This window comes from Salarias fasciatus, chromosome 19 (genome assembly GCF_902148845.1).
Source record: "Salarias fasciatus chromosome 19, fSalaFa1.1, whole genome shotgun sequence".
Lineage (NCBI taxonomy): Eukaryota > Metazoa > Chordata > Actinopteri > Blenniiformes > Blenniidae > Salarias > Salarias fasciatus.
This window is the reverse complement of record NC_043763.1, coordinates 21,618,351-21,634,108: the sequence shown is the minus strand read 5'-3', so window position 1 is coordinate 21,634,108 and position 15,758 is coordinate 21,618,351. Positions and strand designations below refer to the sequence as shown.

Below are 15,758 nucleotides of genomic sequence, written 5' to 3'. Positions count from 1 at the left end.
TATAATCATATACAGTAAAAAGTTATTTTCAAGTTTATCAAACAAAATAATAAAAAAAAAAAAACCAAAACGGCAGAAAACAGAATAATGATTGCATTTTTTTTTCATTCCCAAGGCATCGGTAACCATGGCCATTCAGAGTCTGTAATAAATAAACCGTGATATCATCTAAAGATTGTAGTGCATCACTGTAAATTAATAATACAAAAAAAAAAATTACATAGTGCAAGTTCTTTTCTTTTTTGCGCAAATTAATCCTGTAAATTTCAAACGAATCTAAAGGAATGACAACAATGGAGCAGAGTCAGTGGAGGACGGCGGCGGCGCCATCCTGCACCGTTCACTCTGCAGTCTTGGCAGCGAGAAAAAGAAAGAAATTTAAAAAAACAAAACAAAACAAAAAAAAAAAGCTTTCATGTGTTTGAAACCATGGCAGATATTTAATAGACTTATTTGGCAAATGATCTTTTAAGGACAAACAAAAACAGAAGGAAAGTAATCTCGGCGTGCTCCGTACACTCAGCTCGGTCGGGATCTCCAACAGAATCGTTGATGAAATGCATAGAAATTAATCATCGCTTTAAACTTAAGGGTTTTGTTCACTGTCATGCAGCATTTCTGAGACGCGAAGCAAGGCAGATCCTGTGGGTGTGTGTGTGTGTGTGTGTGTGTGTGTGTGTGTGCGCGCGCGGTAAAGCATGTGGGGTCCCGCTCTGCTCTGCCTGTGCTTGCTCTGGTTCCCTGGCTTCCTCTCCCCCTCAGCGAGCAGGAACGGGGGAGGGGGGAGAGCTCCCGCTTCCTGGCTGTCCGAGCCGCTGGCTTCGTCTGCACACAGGCCCGGGCGCGTGTATACACGTGTGTGTGTCTGCATGTGTGTGTGCTTCCTTTCGGTCAAACCTCGGCGCCCAGTTCAATGACCCCAGTCTCAATGATGGGCACTAGCTTATCGTCCACCTGTACCAGCAGGATGGTCTTGTCGATATGGGAGCGATTGGCTGCGTCTCGGCTACAAGGCACCCACCGGTGAATCACCTGCACACACACACACACACACACACACACACACAGTGAGATGTGTTGAGACTGCTGAAACAGTAAAATGCTCCATATTTACACTTCTACTGATTTTAACTGTAGTAAATGTGTTGTTGAGGGTTAAAAGGTGCTCCGGAACACTCACATGTCCCTCCATGCCCTCCAGAGGGCTCCACTCCCTCCAGCAGGTCCGTCCTGCCCTCAGTCGCGCCGTCTCGTCAGGCCACTGCAGCTCTTTCCGCTTCGACAGGTTGATATTCTCCAGCACCTGACTCACGTCCACGATCTGCACATGAAACCATCCGTTAAATAACGTCGCAGCTCTTCAAGTTCAAACATCTGAAGAGAAACGGCAGACCGTCAAATAAAGACATGGAAAAACCTTCAGTAATCACCGACACCTGCCACCCACAGGCTGAACTGTGCAGGGATTGTGGGTAATTTGTCCTGCCGAGGCGTTCACAGACCTGCACTCTGTAGGAGATGTCGTCCCTCCGTGCGGTGGACACGGCGGGGTTGTGCTGCTGCGGGTAGTGGTGGTGGTGGTGGTGCTGGCCGAGGGGGTCGGTCACGGCGCCGCACAGGCCGTCGTTTCCCAGGAGGCCCACCAGCGTGTGGCGCTTGCAGGGGGGGATGCTGTGGCTGGAGAGGGAGGCGGAGGGCCCGGCGGGGTCGGAGGTCGTCGAGCCCAGCCGCAGCTGCAGCGACGTGGGCAGCGTGCGCAGGGACAGCTGGCTGGTGGAGGAGCGGCGGCACGGCTCCAGGCCCGTGGTGGACGTGCGCAGGGACGAGTGGCGGCTGCTGCTGTAGCGGTACGACGAGGACTGGCTGGCCACCGACGCCCGGGCCGGCGAGTGGCGCACCAGGCCCGACTGAACGGAGTGGGAGCTCTGGCTGGTGCCTGGAGGCGGGGGGAGAACGGGGAGGTCAGGTCAACCGAGGCTTCTGGGAGAAGCGGGCGCCGTTCGGAGCGTGTTCCTCACCCAGAGCGTGCGGCTGATACGAATGAGGCGGCGCCGGTCCGGACGTGCCGCCGTGCGACATCGAGCTCTGCTGAGAGTCTCCCCCGTTGCCGTTCCCGCTGCCGCACGACAAACCGCCGGCGTCGGGATCCTCGATGTTCCCTCCGCTGTTGCAGCCGGCGCCGCAGCCTTTCCGTAACCTGGGAGAGAGGAGACGCCGCCGTCATTTCGTGCCGCGCCAAGCGACGAAAACAAGCTGCGTGCGCCAAACGGACCTGTGCCAGGTGCTGACCACGAAGTTGCGGATGTTGCCGACGCTGATGGGGCCTCCCAGGATGTGTCCGAGCTGCGGGTGCGAGTTGCAGTAGGAGGTGGTCAGCGGCGAGACGTAGATGGGGTACCCGATGGGCTGGTCGCAGGACGAGTTGATCATGTTGCGCAGAGCCTGCTTGGCGTTCTGGATGCTGCCGCGCTCCGGGTTCCGGTTCCTCAGGAACACCAGCTCCTGCTGCTGCCCTGCCCAAAGGCCTCGGACACACTCTTTATTCACCTGCAGCACAAGCGGAAAAGTCATCCATGAACGCCTCGTTCGTAAAGTCAGATCACACGGGAGAACAGGAAAAACTTCATTCTTTCTGTTCCGCACATGGTTCTCAAAAGCAAACCGACAAAGCGTCACCTTGATGACCCTGAAGCTGAGGTATCTGCGATTGAGCATGATGATCTTGTACTCGTTGGTGCCTTCGTCCAGGACGTGGCGCAGCGCGAGCAGCGACGGGGCGTTGGACAGCACGGCGCTCCTCCAGGCCGGGTCGCCCTCGTGCGCGATGACCAGGTTCTGCTGGTGGGAGGAGATGGCCTCGAACAGGACCGCCGGCTCGTCGTACTCGTCGGGGGACGTGAAGTGATCCTGACGGAGAAAAACGACACACTTTAACCCCCGGGGGGAGGTGGAGGGAGGCAGCGTGTGTGAGGATGTTTTGACGCCTGGGATCCCACCTGGTGGAGTTTGAGGGACATTCGGATCCCGGGAACCACCACCTTCCTGAGCAGCTCCATGTCTGCGAAGATCCACTCGTCTCGTATTGAAGAGATCCGGAAATCTCCCTTAAACAGCGCGTGAAGCCCATAGAGGAACGACTCCAGGTTACTGCGTGGAAAGAAAGAAAGAAACAAAGAGTGAAACAAGAGTCATCAATCAGTGGATTCATCAAAACATACAGACAGAACAGACAAGGACGGAAAACAGGTGTGACTTTAAGTTTTCACTCTTACAGTGTGGACAAAATGAAAAAGAAGGCATACATCTGTCGCGTAAACGGCTGTTTGAGTTAGATAAGATGACAAACACATGAGAAGCTCAGTCATTCATGATAATAAAAAAAGGCAGAATAACCTGGACATGTGATGAGCTGCTGTTCCCAGAGCTCGTCTTCCCAGAACACACAGACCGAAGCAGAGCAGCACCAGAGCCGAGTCTTTCTCGCTCTCCAGAGGCTACAAAGAAAAAAAAACAAAAGACTCATGAAGATCTGATGATAAAAAAAAAAAAAACAATCTAAAAGTTCAAATGGATTCAAACGCGTCTCAAAGAGTCCATCAATGACCCTGACATGTCTTCGCTGATCTAAGTCGTGTTTTCTAAGAAAGCGCTGCAGCGAGCGGAGCATCCCTCAGGGAGGAGACCAAGTCCCTTTTAGTTTGATTAAAATCAAAGACGCGTCAGATCTTTAAATCTTTTACTTTGATCTGTCATTGTCAAGATGTGTTTGTTTTCTCTGAAACTTCACAAAAAGCAATCACCAAGTGAGTTGCTGTGTTCTGATTTATTCAAATGAAGGAAGGCGGAGGAAGCTGACACGCATGTGAAGCTGTGCAGTCTGAAGCACTGAAGTGTGGAAGGACGACTAACACACTGCCTGATGCCCAGCCAGGAGACACAGCTAACAGCGAACAGGGAAGAGAAGAGAATTAACTGTCAAGTCAGCCTCACCTTGGCCCTTCTCGAGTTGCAGTACTGGATCCAGCCCAGATAGACTCCGCAGAAGCTGTCTCTGGAGATGCCTGCGAGCCGGTGGTCGTAGTCCTCGTCGATGTTCGGGTTGAAGGTGGGGTCCAGGTCCACGTAGTTCCTCTCCCCACATCCCCGCAGGCCGTCCTTCATGGTCTCGTTTGCCAGCCACTCCTCCAGTTTGGGCGAGGCGATCACGTAATAGATGATGCCCTGTAGAAGGAGAATCATCAAGATGTAAAAAAAAAACAAACAAAAAACAAACGAACATGAACAGTAGTGAAGCGTCTGATGTGATCCGGCCGACCTTGACGTAGTAGGTGGTGAGGATGCGGCGCAGGTCGAACACCTGCAGCATGGATGCGGCGCTGTTGTCGGTGATGCTGTAGCCCTCCAGGACGTATTTGGTGACCAGCACCTCCCAGGCCAGCCAGCGCTGGCCGAAGGCCGCGTTGAAGGACAGGATGTGGGGGAGATGGCCCGGCTCGCAGCAGCAGCAGCCCTCATCCTCCTCTACGCCTTCGGTGATGGCCTCCACCTCCCGCTGCTGGCAGTACGTTCCTGGAACGGGGAGATGATCAGGCTAATGGCCCATGATGTCGGAGTCCTGATAGTAAACAGGCTCTTAAACTTTAACTGCTCTGCAGACACAGGAGCTGTAAAGGAAAAGCTGCGACATTAAGATTTTACATCAGCAGCAGAGTTGCTGACTGTCACGCTGTGAGGAGTGTCAAGTTCACTGTGTCACATGCTCTCAGAGGGCTTTCTGTGTCACACACTGGGTTACAACTTCTGCAGACGCTGAACCACAGCCAGGTGTGTTGAGATACAGGGCAATAAAATCGGAATCATCTAATATTCTAATGCTGAAGACAGAGGTCAATAAATTATACGAGGTTTAGTGAAACCTGCCAGGGGAAGCAGGAGGTATGAAATGACCTCACTGGTGTTGGAGCCGGTTCGTTCTTATCTATGTGGGCCATCAGCTGACTGCGCTTTATGCTCCGCTCACCTCTGAACTCCAGCCCTCGCAGCTGGAAGGTCACCAGGCCGTTGCCGATCTCGATGAGGTGAACCAGGGCGTTCAGGTAGTCGGAGGCCAGGATGAAGCAATCCCCCGTGCTGAAGTTCCCCCAGCGGCCCAGCAGGAGGTCTCCGCACAGGCTGTGCTGCAGCGAGCGCGTCAGGTGCTCGTAGAAGATGGAGTTCAGGTTGTTGTCGTCAGAGCCTGTTGGAGGAGGAGGAGGAGGAGGAGGAAGAGGAGGGTTACAGGTGACAGGAAAAAATATAACAGTATTTTCAGTGCGATTCATCTGAATGTCAAAAAATAGAGCAAGGCCCATGGAAACTGGAACACACAGGTGCTTCTAATGAGGAAACAGCAGCAGGGTTCCCCTTTTCGGAGTGTATGAAAGATTCAACACATGATCTTACAAATGTAACTCCCAGAATGTTCATGACTGCTACAAATTAAAAAAAATAAGCAGAAAGAGCTCTGCGTCCATATATTAGTCATTACAGTTGATTCCAGGACTTCTACAGGATGACCGGCCAATCAGAGACCAGACTGCCAAGTGTGCCACACATCAAAACCCAGGCAGCACCAGTGAAGAGCGTTATCTTCCAAAAAGGAGCACAGCCTTCGCTCCTTTATACTGTTTTTCTTTTATAATTCTATAGCAGAAAAATAAAACTTGAAATGTGTATTTTCAGCGACGGGGTCTCACCGGGGTTTCTGTCCAGCTGAGAGGCCAGCCGGGTGTTGGAGTGATCCACTCTCTTAGTGCTGCAGGAGGAGTCAAACACACACATTTAACAGGATCCAGTTTGTGCTTTAAAACTGTTTTTATTTTCCTAATCTGACTTGTTCTTACTTGTAGTCTCTCTCCCAGAACTTGACGGGGCGGACATAGGAGGTGATGAAGATGGCGCTGCCCAGGAAAGGGTTGAGGGGAGTGGAGAAGATGGCCGACACGACAGCCTGGACGAACAGCATGGCGGAGTCTGGAGGCGCTGGGGTCAAGGCCGCTTTGGAACATTTCGTGTTTCAACCATGCTTCTAGAAAACTGACCACACCACCGGAAGATACCCGGGCCTTCTGCAGAAATCAGCCGGATTTCAGGGCGTTGACACCCTGTGCACCAAGGGAAAATGTTTTTTCTTTTTGACAAGAAATGCAAAAATCCTTCTCCGTCTTGACCACCAACAAGCTGAAGCCACTCTCTGAATTCCATGTTTTCCAAATATCCCTGTTTTTCCTCCACAGATATCGTACCAAATCGTCCGGAGACATTATTTCAAGGTTTCTTCACGTTTATAGACGTACAAATCTCATAAATCAGCTTATGATTCTATATTATTATTATAAGATATTAAGTATTTGAATGTGGATCGTTATCAGTGCAGGTGAATCTCGGGAAGGATACGAGGCACAGCGAAGGGCTGAGCGAAGGCGTGGAAGGCCGAGCCCCATGTGATCTGCCAGGGAGCGATGTAGGTGTAGACAAAGTGCAGCTTGTAGAACAGCTCCCACATCTGCAGATACAAAAAACACGAAGACGGGAGCAGAGAGATGAGGGCTCACTATGGAAAACGGCAGTCGAGATGTGTGCATCGGAATCAAGACAAAGTACAAATATTTCTCTTGTGAATAAGTGAAATATAAAACAGGAACTTTCTCTATTTAAAAAAATAAAAATATGAGCAAACAAAAATACAGATGAAAAAGGTTTACATATTTAAGTTTGGAAAGAATGATATTCTCCCCAAGAGAGAGAAGAGATGTAAGTTAATGCACCTCTCCTTTTTTCCTTCATCTTCTCATTTTACTGAGTCATGAGTTTAATGTCAAATGATGCTATTAGTCTGACAGGAAGTTGTTCTGGAAACTCCCCGTTATCATGGCGAAGCATCATCTTGAGCAAGCCCTGCGGCACGTCCGATAAGACGCCGCCCCTCCCTATCTAAGAACAGACGGACTTGAACTGGAGAGTCTCCTACCCGGGGTGGATCGACCTCTGAAGTCACCCCTCTGCCTCTCGCTCTCCTCCTCTCTGCCACGGATTACTGCAGCATCACGCTAAACCGAAATATTCACGTCTACTTCTCTTTTCATCTTCCTGATAAAAAGACCATGATTCACCTCCGTCTGTGACCGGTTTGTTCTATAATTAACACACAAAAAAGTGTGACTACTCAAAAATACTACGTAATTACAGAGAAATAAGCATTTGAAATACGTTACTTCTATTTCTGATCACCGCTGTCTTCATGCCCGATATCCTCAAATAAAGGATCCCACATCAACACAAACTGATTAAATGTCACATTGAACCATTTGACTAAATTCTCTCCACACTGAAGGTTAAAGTACAGAATGGATGAAAGAATAATCACATTTTTCCTTGCTTTATATTTTCTAACATGAAAAAACACAGAATCCAGCATCTTTCCTGAACCCAGGTGTGTGTCCAGGTGCTCAAATGATTGGCTGGAATAGTCACAGATCCTGTTTCCCTTGAGTGTGAGTAAGTCTGTTCCCCCTCCCTCCCCGGAGCCTCTTCCAACACCGACGGTCACAACACAGACATGGGCGCTTGTTGATGAGAGCAGATTGCAGCCTGGAAGTTGCTGACGACTTGTTTTTTTTTTCTTCTTCTTTGTTTAGTTACGTAAGGACGGTTTGCTGTAGGTGGTTAACTACCTCCACACTGCATGCAGTTTAGCTCTTTTTTTAACTGACACACTAATGCTTCATCTGCCTGATCAACGCCGTGTGGGACAGAATTACACAACCAATTCAAGTTTCTTAGTGGAAAAAGAGCAAGTTAATCAGCTGTGTGGGTTTTTCTGCAAGAATTCTTCCAACAGTCCAAAAACATGCTTGCTGTGTGAATTGTTGAGTGTGTGTGTGTGTGTGTGTGTGTGTGTGCCCACTCTTCATATGATGAGAATACAGAGATGTGGCTGTGACTTTTGCTCACCTTGCTGAAGACGATGGACATGAGGAAGAGGTCGAGCAGCAGCGTCTCCGACAGGTGGCGGTAGTCGAAGGTGAAGAAGAGGACGGTGAAGAGGATGGTGACGTACTGGTAGGTGGGACTGCTGTAGGAGGAGCGGAGCAGCTTCAGGCCCGCCACTGTGATCATCAGAGCGCCCACCCTGGAGCAGGAGGAGGAGGAAAATAAATTCATTCACCTGCGTTTATTTACCTGGGGTGAGACTGGCTGGGGGGGATACATAGAAAAGACCGATCCCCCTTTACTGCTTGATTATCTGTAACACCGCGGAGATAAAATGTACGATCTCTGTCAAAGTGATTAAGATAAAGCATTTAAAGGTCCCATATGACAGAGTTTTTCGACAATTACACATCGGTGTCAGACGTCCGAGAAGACGGTTTTCAAAGTGTCTTGGCTCCAAATCCAGACGAGGTCCTGAATTTCAGTCAATCCATCACTTCCTCTCAGTCAGATCTGGCAGCTTTTGGTACCACGGGACAATGTTCACGTCAGATTCAACACTATGGCATGTAGAAACGCTCAGCCATACCAGTGTGAACCATCATGTGACCCTGTGGGAGAGGCTTAGTTACAAATACTGAGTGTCTGAATATGTTTCTTAGCTTGGTTGTTTTTTTCAGTAACTACCAAGCAGCTAACATCAGCTCCTGCTAACTAGGAGTAACGTAACTGCTGCCGTTTTTCATACAAGACTGAATTTATTCAGTACATCAATAAAGCAGCGCTCCACTACCAAAGCGGTTATTTTCTTTAATATAAGACTTTTAAAATTAAGTCTTTCAGTTTGTCTGCCTCCATAAAAACACAGTTGTAATAATACTGTAAAGATTTGAGCTGTAGCAACATATGACACATGACACTCCACCAACAGAGCAGGAGTGAGCGAGAAGCGTATCGACGGCGAGCGATCAAAATGTAGGATTTGTTCTGGACTGGCGGGAGAGAAGAGTGCTCACTCTGTGTCCAGCCTCTTGGGGCTGGCGAGCTCCCTGGCGCTGCCGCTCAGCTCGTTGAGGATGACCAGCGGATAGAGGACGTTCTTCTCCACAAACAGCAGCCAAACGTGAAGCTTCTCGAACCACATGACGTGAGCCGCATCTGCCGGGAGGAGACGGGGGGGGGGGGGGCGGGGCTTAGAGACTCAGTAAGGAAGCAGCATCAGTGTAAACTAATCGTGTTTTAAAGTGTGTACCGACCTCTGACTTCAAACTGGTAGTACTCCTTGGTTTTGAGCAGCGGGTGAGAGAAGCAGTACCAGGGCAGCTGCTTCCGGACCTGAGGCAGCAGGTAGTGGGTGAGCAGGCCGACCGTCCCCAGCAGAGCGTACAGGACGTAGCTGAGGAAAGGCTGAAGGACAAACACATCATCGTCAGCGTCCATCCGCCGCAGAGTCCTGTCTTTCACGCAACTTTAATCCCACTTCCTGTCCTACACGGTGAAGAAATCCAGGAGGGACAAAAACATATCAGCTCTTCATGCTTTCCACTTCCCGCCGTACCTGTAGAGCGATGAACACCGTGCTGACGTGGATGGCGAAGTAAAGGACAGCGATGACCACACACACGATCAGGTCCGACTGCAGACGCTCGTTCTGCAACATTTCATTCAGAAACAGATGTGATTTTTAACTTCACATAATGTTGGTCGGATACACAAATCAAATCGCCTTCCGGAGAATTCGGCCGTGTCTCTAAACTGAACTCACCACCGACGCCCTGAGCTTCTCCGGCAGCGGGTCCTGCACCTCAGACAGCGGGTCCTCTGGATTCTTGTCTCTGACGTTTGGTAAGAGCTTCGACTGGATCAGCGAGCTGAAAGGAGAAGGAAAAACACAGTCGCTGGTTCAAATCTCACTCATCTTCTGGAATTTATCAGAGGAAATTCATTCAACATAAACACAAACCTAGAATCAAAGAACCAATGTCTTCCTGCTAAAATAGCCTTAAAGACAGATTTCTGTATCCCTCATTGTTCATGATTCAGTACTTTATCTGTACACAGGAGCGAACCAGATTCTTCATTCATGAGTTGGTGGAGGACTGAATTTCTACTTGAAGCTTGTTTTTTTCCCCCGTTTTGCTTGAATATATTTCCAGTTGTGTATTTGTTGACGATGTAACAGAGCGGAGGACCGAGCGCGTGAAGCCTGTGACGTGACTGAGGTCTGCGGTCGGCGGGGAGGAGGAACTCACAGCAGCACGGACGGATCGCTGCTCTGCCGGCTGAGGTGGTAAGACACTGCCACCAGGAGGCCACAGAAGACCGAGAACAGCACCGGGATGTGGTGAGGCTCCCAGGTCTCCTGAGCGCACAGGAAAACCAGCTTTCAGCAGCAGCACGTGTCTTACTGCGTCTTCTTACGATCAAGCGACGGTGAATAAAACATGACATATGATGAGTATTTACGGCGCCGCTCTCACCTTCAGAGCGCCGTAGCAGAAGCCGTAGAGCAGCGCGACGGTGACGACGCTGCGCAGGACGCTGTACAGCGCCGACAGGAGGCTCGTGGAGGCTGCAGAGTGAGAGAGAGAGAGAAAAAAACAAGACGCCACGATGAGAGCGCTCAAAGTGACGCGAGTGAAGCGGGGCAGGACGCCGACAGCGAGTGTCCGCCGTCGCCCAGAGGTCAGAGCCGCCCGCTAACTCACCGTTGCCCCCGAACACGTGGATGTCCAGCTGCTCGAAGAGGTACATGACGAAGGTGTTGACCTGCGGCAGCAGCCCCACGAAGAAGATGATGGGAAAACACAGAGTGAAGACTGCAGGGAGGCGGAGATAAAGAGGCGGTTTGACCAGAGGAACAAACGCAAACAAACTGTTTGTCAAACTGTTTAGCTTTCAGACAGACGGGTGTTTACTGCGAATATTACTGCAGTGGGACACCAGAAAGACAATGGTGAAAAATATTATCATAACCTGCATGTTTCTGGGCTTTTTTTTTTTTTTTAAATGAACTCAGCCTGACAGCAAAGGTGAAGCCCGTGTGTTTATCTTGTGAAGAGAACAGATCGCTGAGAAAATTCAACACCACGGAACAGGAGATATTTCTGTATGTGTGCTGGATGACGCGCGTGGAGACGTCTGCGGCGCTCGCTGGGAAATAAGGTCATGTCACAGCCTCGTGCGCAGCAGTCTGGATCTGAGTGGCAGACCTGACGACAGCTGGCAGCCTGTTTGGATACTGTCAGTCAGCGAGAGCAAACCACACCCACTCGGTCCTGACGGAGGACGTCTCCGACTGCTAATGAAGGACTTCAGACGCTTCTCCTGCTCCATGAATAATATTCTTTTTTTTAAGAAGAAGGAGTGATTGACATTGAGGTTTCTGGGCCTGTAAAAGTCTCACTCTTTACTTTTAAAGCACTTAACAGCCCTGGATGTGTTTATGAGCTGCGGCAGACATCCTACCTGCATCCCACTGCCTCCCATTAAAGTCCCTGCAAAACGCTGACATTTAGAACGCTATATTTTCGCATAATGTGTTTTGCTCGGTGCCCTTCTAACTTCGTTTTTCGAATCCTCCCAATATTTTTCACTCCTACGTGAGCCACTTAGAGGCTTCATTTGCAGGGCGAAGAGGAAGACCCTATTCTTTTCTTTAGTTTTAGCAGAGAAATGCAGTAAGAGAGAGGCTCTTACCGATGACGAGGTCCCTGGCAGAGGTGAGCACCAGGGAGCTGGTGAGCGCCACGCCGTACAGGGTGAAGCGCGATGAAGCGCTCCGCAGGCTGCCATAGTGGAGCAGCCAAATCAGGCCGCAGCACAGGCAGAAGTAGACCGGCCGGCTGTACGCGATGATGCGGTTATGGCCCTGCAGGAATCGAGACAGCACCATTAAACGGATCACGGTGGAGGAAAGCTGTTTCTCCTGTGGCTCAGAGGGGAGAGGCTAGAGCTTGTTTATTATATTTCATAGCAGTATTTTTCAAAAAAATATCCAAATTTGGTCCATTTTAAATGAAATTACAGCCATAACTGAGGTTCAGTGCTGCATAATGTGCAGCACCAAACCAAAACTCAACCAAAACAACAACAAATAAAGCCCTTATGTTATAAAAAGGTCATATTTAAATGTTAATAAACTGTTGGCTACAGGTATCACACATTGAAATGATTTTTTTTATTGTTATTAAAGTAATGTTATAAACACGGAATTTAAAAAATATTAAATTTCAATTACGATTTTGGCTCTAAAACTTCACCACACTATTGGCATTATTACTTATTATATATTAGTTTACAATTTATTTTATCACTGGCCATCATGACATTATTGTTTGCTACAAATAAGTGTTTCGTTTTTACGATTATACATTATTATGAAGAACTGTAGTTTTGACAAAGCTCTCACAGTGTGAATTCACAAATAAACTGCTGCGGAGATCAAATATAAAGTGAAGGGAGGCTGTAAATATGATGCATTATTCATTCCAACAACACGGAGAAAGCTTTAATTCAGCGCTGAGAGTCATCAGGCAGGTATTCACAGGAAGAGAAGCCAGTGTGAGGCTTCAAGCTGAGCTGAGCTGACAGTCTCATTAAACGGGCCTTTTCTTTTAATGGTTAGAATCAGAGGAGGAGGAAGGGAGGTGAGGTGAGGGGACGACTTCAGGGGGAGAGCGGGATGCAGAGAGAGAGAGAGAGAGAGAGAGAGGGAGAGAGGGAGGGAGAGAGAGCTGCGGTCTAAACTCCGACCAGCTATTTAAAGCTTGTGCCTGCAGCTGAGTAAGAGCTGCATTAATAAAAGACGCCGTTTCAGAGCAGCTACTGACGCAGGGGGGAGGAGGAGGAGGGCGGGGGGGGGGGGGACGACACAGAAGGGAAAAAGCAACATCATTTTCCAGGGTCATGGCAAAGCGAGAAGCAAAACCTCCTGAAGAGGAACTGCAGGTCAAATAATACATGAAAGGAAGGGATTCCTCTTTTTGTCCACAGTGTTTAATAAAAAAAAAAAAAAATCATAATATATTTACACTATTCCAAAACTTCTGAATTTCTCCTGAAAAACTACCTTGTTGCTATCAACCTCACCTCCACGCCTGTCAGGGTTCCTGTGAAAAAAAACCCCCATAATGCAACAGCTACAGGAGAAGCTTTATTTGAACATTTCACTTTATAGAAGGTTTCATCAAAACAGGCTTTATGTTGAGACTGAATCCATTTTCTGTAATAATAGTTTTGTTTTCTTCTTAGAAAATATCAACATTATCAACATCACCTATGTTCTGTGAGACTCCAAAGAGACGCTCTGGAGATTAAACGTGTCTGACGCCACTAAAAGAGACGTTCAAAACTCGTGCCTGAACAAAGCATTTTGCACATAAAACAACAACTGCTCAATATTTTTCCAAAGTCTTATCAAAGGTACTTTTTTTTTTTAACAAAATTTACATTACATTCTTTAGTAATATTTACTCAATAAGCATTTAATAGAGATCTAGTGAGGAATTCAGCTAATTTAGAGGGTTTTTATATCAGGAATGGTGAAATATTGATAATTTTGCTCGACATTATTCCTGTCAACCGTTTCCATCATGAGTAAAATATTGTAATATGCTTAGACAACACTGTGGGGTTTGACATTTCGATGAAGACACGATGAAGGGTGAAAATGCTGCAATGCTGATTATTGATCCACTGAGACGATGAAAAAAGAGCCAAAAAGGTTCATAAATGTTAATAACTTACATGTCGAGGCGAGGAGGAGTCTGGCTGGACGCTCTGTTGGACAAAAGGCACAAAGAAAAACACAAGAAAGACACTTTTACTAAACATGTATAAAATAATGCAAAGGTTTTAAACAAACCGTTTTAAAATGATGGCTGAGCTAATAGTTAATATTATATATACTCTAGTTGCTGGAGGGATGATGGCACTTTGAGTCAATCTGAAGCCAATCTGATGTTTTCCTACTGCGATGATAAAACACTACAATCCCTTTCAGACGTGTGGAAAACCAATGCACGGTGCGGTGTAACAAATCTCTGGGGTCATAAGTCATCTTTAAACGTTAACATTCCCCCAAAGGCAGAAAAACCCGTCTGGTTTTGGTTGTAGCTGTGGGGCCGAGAACACATGACTGCAGCTTTTCAATCCGCCCTTTGTAGCAGCGGCTCTATCTGATTCGCTTTTTAGGTCAGCTCCGCCAGACGTCACGCTGCTGACCCGACAGCGCACCTTCAGCAGGGAGTACTGGCAACTTGCGATGACGAGGCAGAACTGAAAGACCCAGATGTCGGTGAAGAAGCCGTGGACCAGCAGCACCGAGCCCAGGAAGGCCACCAGGACGGCCAGCGCCACGGCCAGCACGTTCTCCAAAACCTCCCGGTTCCTGGAACACCAACGTGAGACACTGAACTCAAGAACTTCTGGGAAAAACACCAAGATAAGATCAAGGTTTAATTAAAAAAAACATTCAGTTAAAGAGGCACAGTAGGAAAAGAAAAAAAGGCATCTGATCAAAGTCAGTTCCAAGAAATGAGTCTGAAAACATTTAAAAATCAGCACTGAAAGAGAAAGTTCGATGAGGGGAGCGAAACCTGATCAACGGCTCAGTAAACAGCGCGAAGAAGGAGCTACAGCCCCATGTGCAGCGCTTCAACAACAAATCCAGGATATCATATAACCAGTCCTATTCCCCACTTTCTGTCTCCGGTGGTGAAAAGCCTCCAGCTGCATTCTGAATGAGCCGCGGCTGAAGAGAGAATGACTGATTGATTGACTCCCACCTAAAGAGAATTACAGTAATTAAGACGAGAAGAGACAAAGGCACAGCCTCTAAATGCCCCAACAACACAAGGCATTTCAATTTTGCAATAGACCTAATAGCAGGGTCGATCTGCTCGTTTGAAACTGGAACTGGGGAGACGAACGACGGCTTCACCACCGATTAGACTCTCTGGGGCCTGATTCAACGGGATTCACTCGTGAAATAGATTACACCTTTAGTTTATCTCCGTGTTAAGAATATTAACGCGTGGTCTGAAAGTGAGACATTTCAGCTTGGTGTGTGTCTCCTCACCTGTCGAACAGAGCCAGCAGGGTGAGCCGGTCGAAGTGCAGGCCCACCCACAGGTAGGGGAGAAGCCACAGGCGGTAGTATTGCTTGGCTTTGCCGGCGGCGGCGGCGGAGGCGGCGGCGTCCTCGTGCCCCAGCGGGGCGTCCTGCAGCTCCGGGCTCAGGTCTCCGTCCTGCTGCTCCAGCAGCTCCGGGTCCATCGTCAGCAGACGGTTCAGACGGATCTGAGGGAGGGAGATCCGTCCCGCCGTCAGTCAGACTGGACGGAGCTCAGCAGAGCTGGTGTTCATGACCCAAATGGGGGAAATTTAATTTGGATAAGATTGAAAACCTCACTTTATTTCAGTTAGAAATAACAACTGACACAGGTCCAAACAGATGGCAACAGGTCATACTGACTGGTTTTTTGCTGTGGTCATTTAAAGGACACAGATTATGCTTATTTTATGCACAGCACACAAACTGTAAACCACTAATAGATACTTTTATTCAAATGTTGAGAACATCGGAACACAAAACAATATTTAAGCTTAAATATTGGGACATGTGTGGTTCTGGTCTCTCTGCTGCTGGAGTTTCCCTCCTCTCCTCTCCATTGGCTTTCTGTGGTCTGTGCGCTCTCGTCTCTCTCTCTCTCTCTCTCATCGTTGTGTACCTTCCTGCAGGTTCTCTGAAAGGTTTTTGATCTGCCTCCTTCCCTCGTGGAGTC

General features: G+C 48.4%; 1 protein-coding gene across 1 annotated transcript in view; it reads right to left on the bottom strand.

The window, feature by feature from the left end:
• Window positions 1–737: 737 nt before the first annotated feature.
• The window catches only part of pcnx1 (pecanex 1), a 33,517-nt gene continuing 18,496 nt past the window's right edge, over window positions 738–15,758 (bottom strand). Inside the window, exons 11-36 of the mRNA XM_030117198.1 lie at window positions 15,053–15,273; window positions 14,209–14,362; window positions 13,720–13,752; window positions 11,671–11,842; window positions 10,680–10,790; window positions 10,452–10,543; window positions 10,224–10,333; window positions 9,737–9,842; window positions 9,530–9,622; window positions 9,228–9,378; window positions 8,988–9,129; window positions 7,993–8,170; window positions 6,436–6,544; window positions 5,883–6,012; window positions 5,736–5,794; window positions 5,021–5,236; window positions 4,316–4,569; window positions 3,991–4,221; window positions 3,394–3,494; window positions 2,997–3,147; window positions 2,677–2,907; window positions 2,273–2,547; window positions 2,019–2,197; window positions 1,503–1,936; window positions 1,181–1,321; window positions 738–1,032 (exon numbers count right to left, since the gene is read on the bottom strand). Coding sequence (XP_029973058.1) covers window positions 892–1,032; window positions 1,181–1,321; window positions 1,503–1,936; window positions 2,019–2,197; window positions 2,273–2,547; window positions 2,677–2,907; window positions 2,997–3,147; window positions 3,394–3,494; window positions 3,991–4,221; window positions 4,316–4,569; window positions 5,021–5,236; window positions 5,736–5,794; window positions 5,883–6,012; window positions 6,436–6,544; window positions 7,993–8,170; window positions 8,988–9,129; window positions 9,228–9,378; window positions 9,530–9,622; window positions 9,737–9,842; window positions 10,224–10,333; window positions 10,452–10,543; window positions 10,680–10,790; window positions 11,671–11,842; window positions 13,720–13,752; window positions 14,209–14,362; window positions 15,053–15,273 — 4,215 coding nt within the window. The 3' untranslated portion in view covers window positions 738–891. The remainder of the gene's footprint in view (window positions 1,033–1,180; window positions 1,322–1,502; window positions 1,937–2,018; window positions 2,198–2,272; window positions 2,548–2,676; window positions 2,908–2,996; window positions 3,148–3,393; window positions 3,495–3,990; window positions 4,222–4,315; window positions 4,570–5,020; window positions 5,237–5,735; window positions 5,795–5,882; window positions 6,013–6,435; window positions 6,545–7,992; window positions 8,171–8,987; window positions 9,130–9,227; window positions 9,379–9,529; window positions 9,623–9,736; window positions 9,843–10,223; window positions 10,334–10,451; window positions 10,544–10,679; window positions 10,791–11,670; window positions 11,843–13,719; window positions 13,753–14,208; window positions 14,363–15,052; window positions 15,274–15,758) is intronic.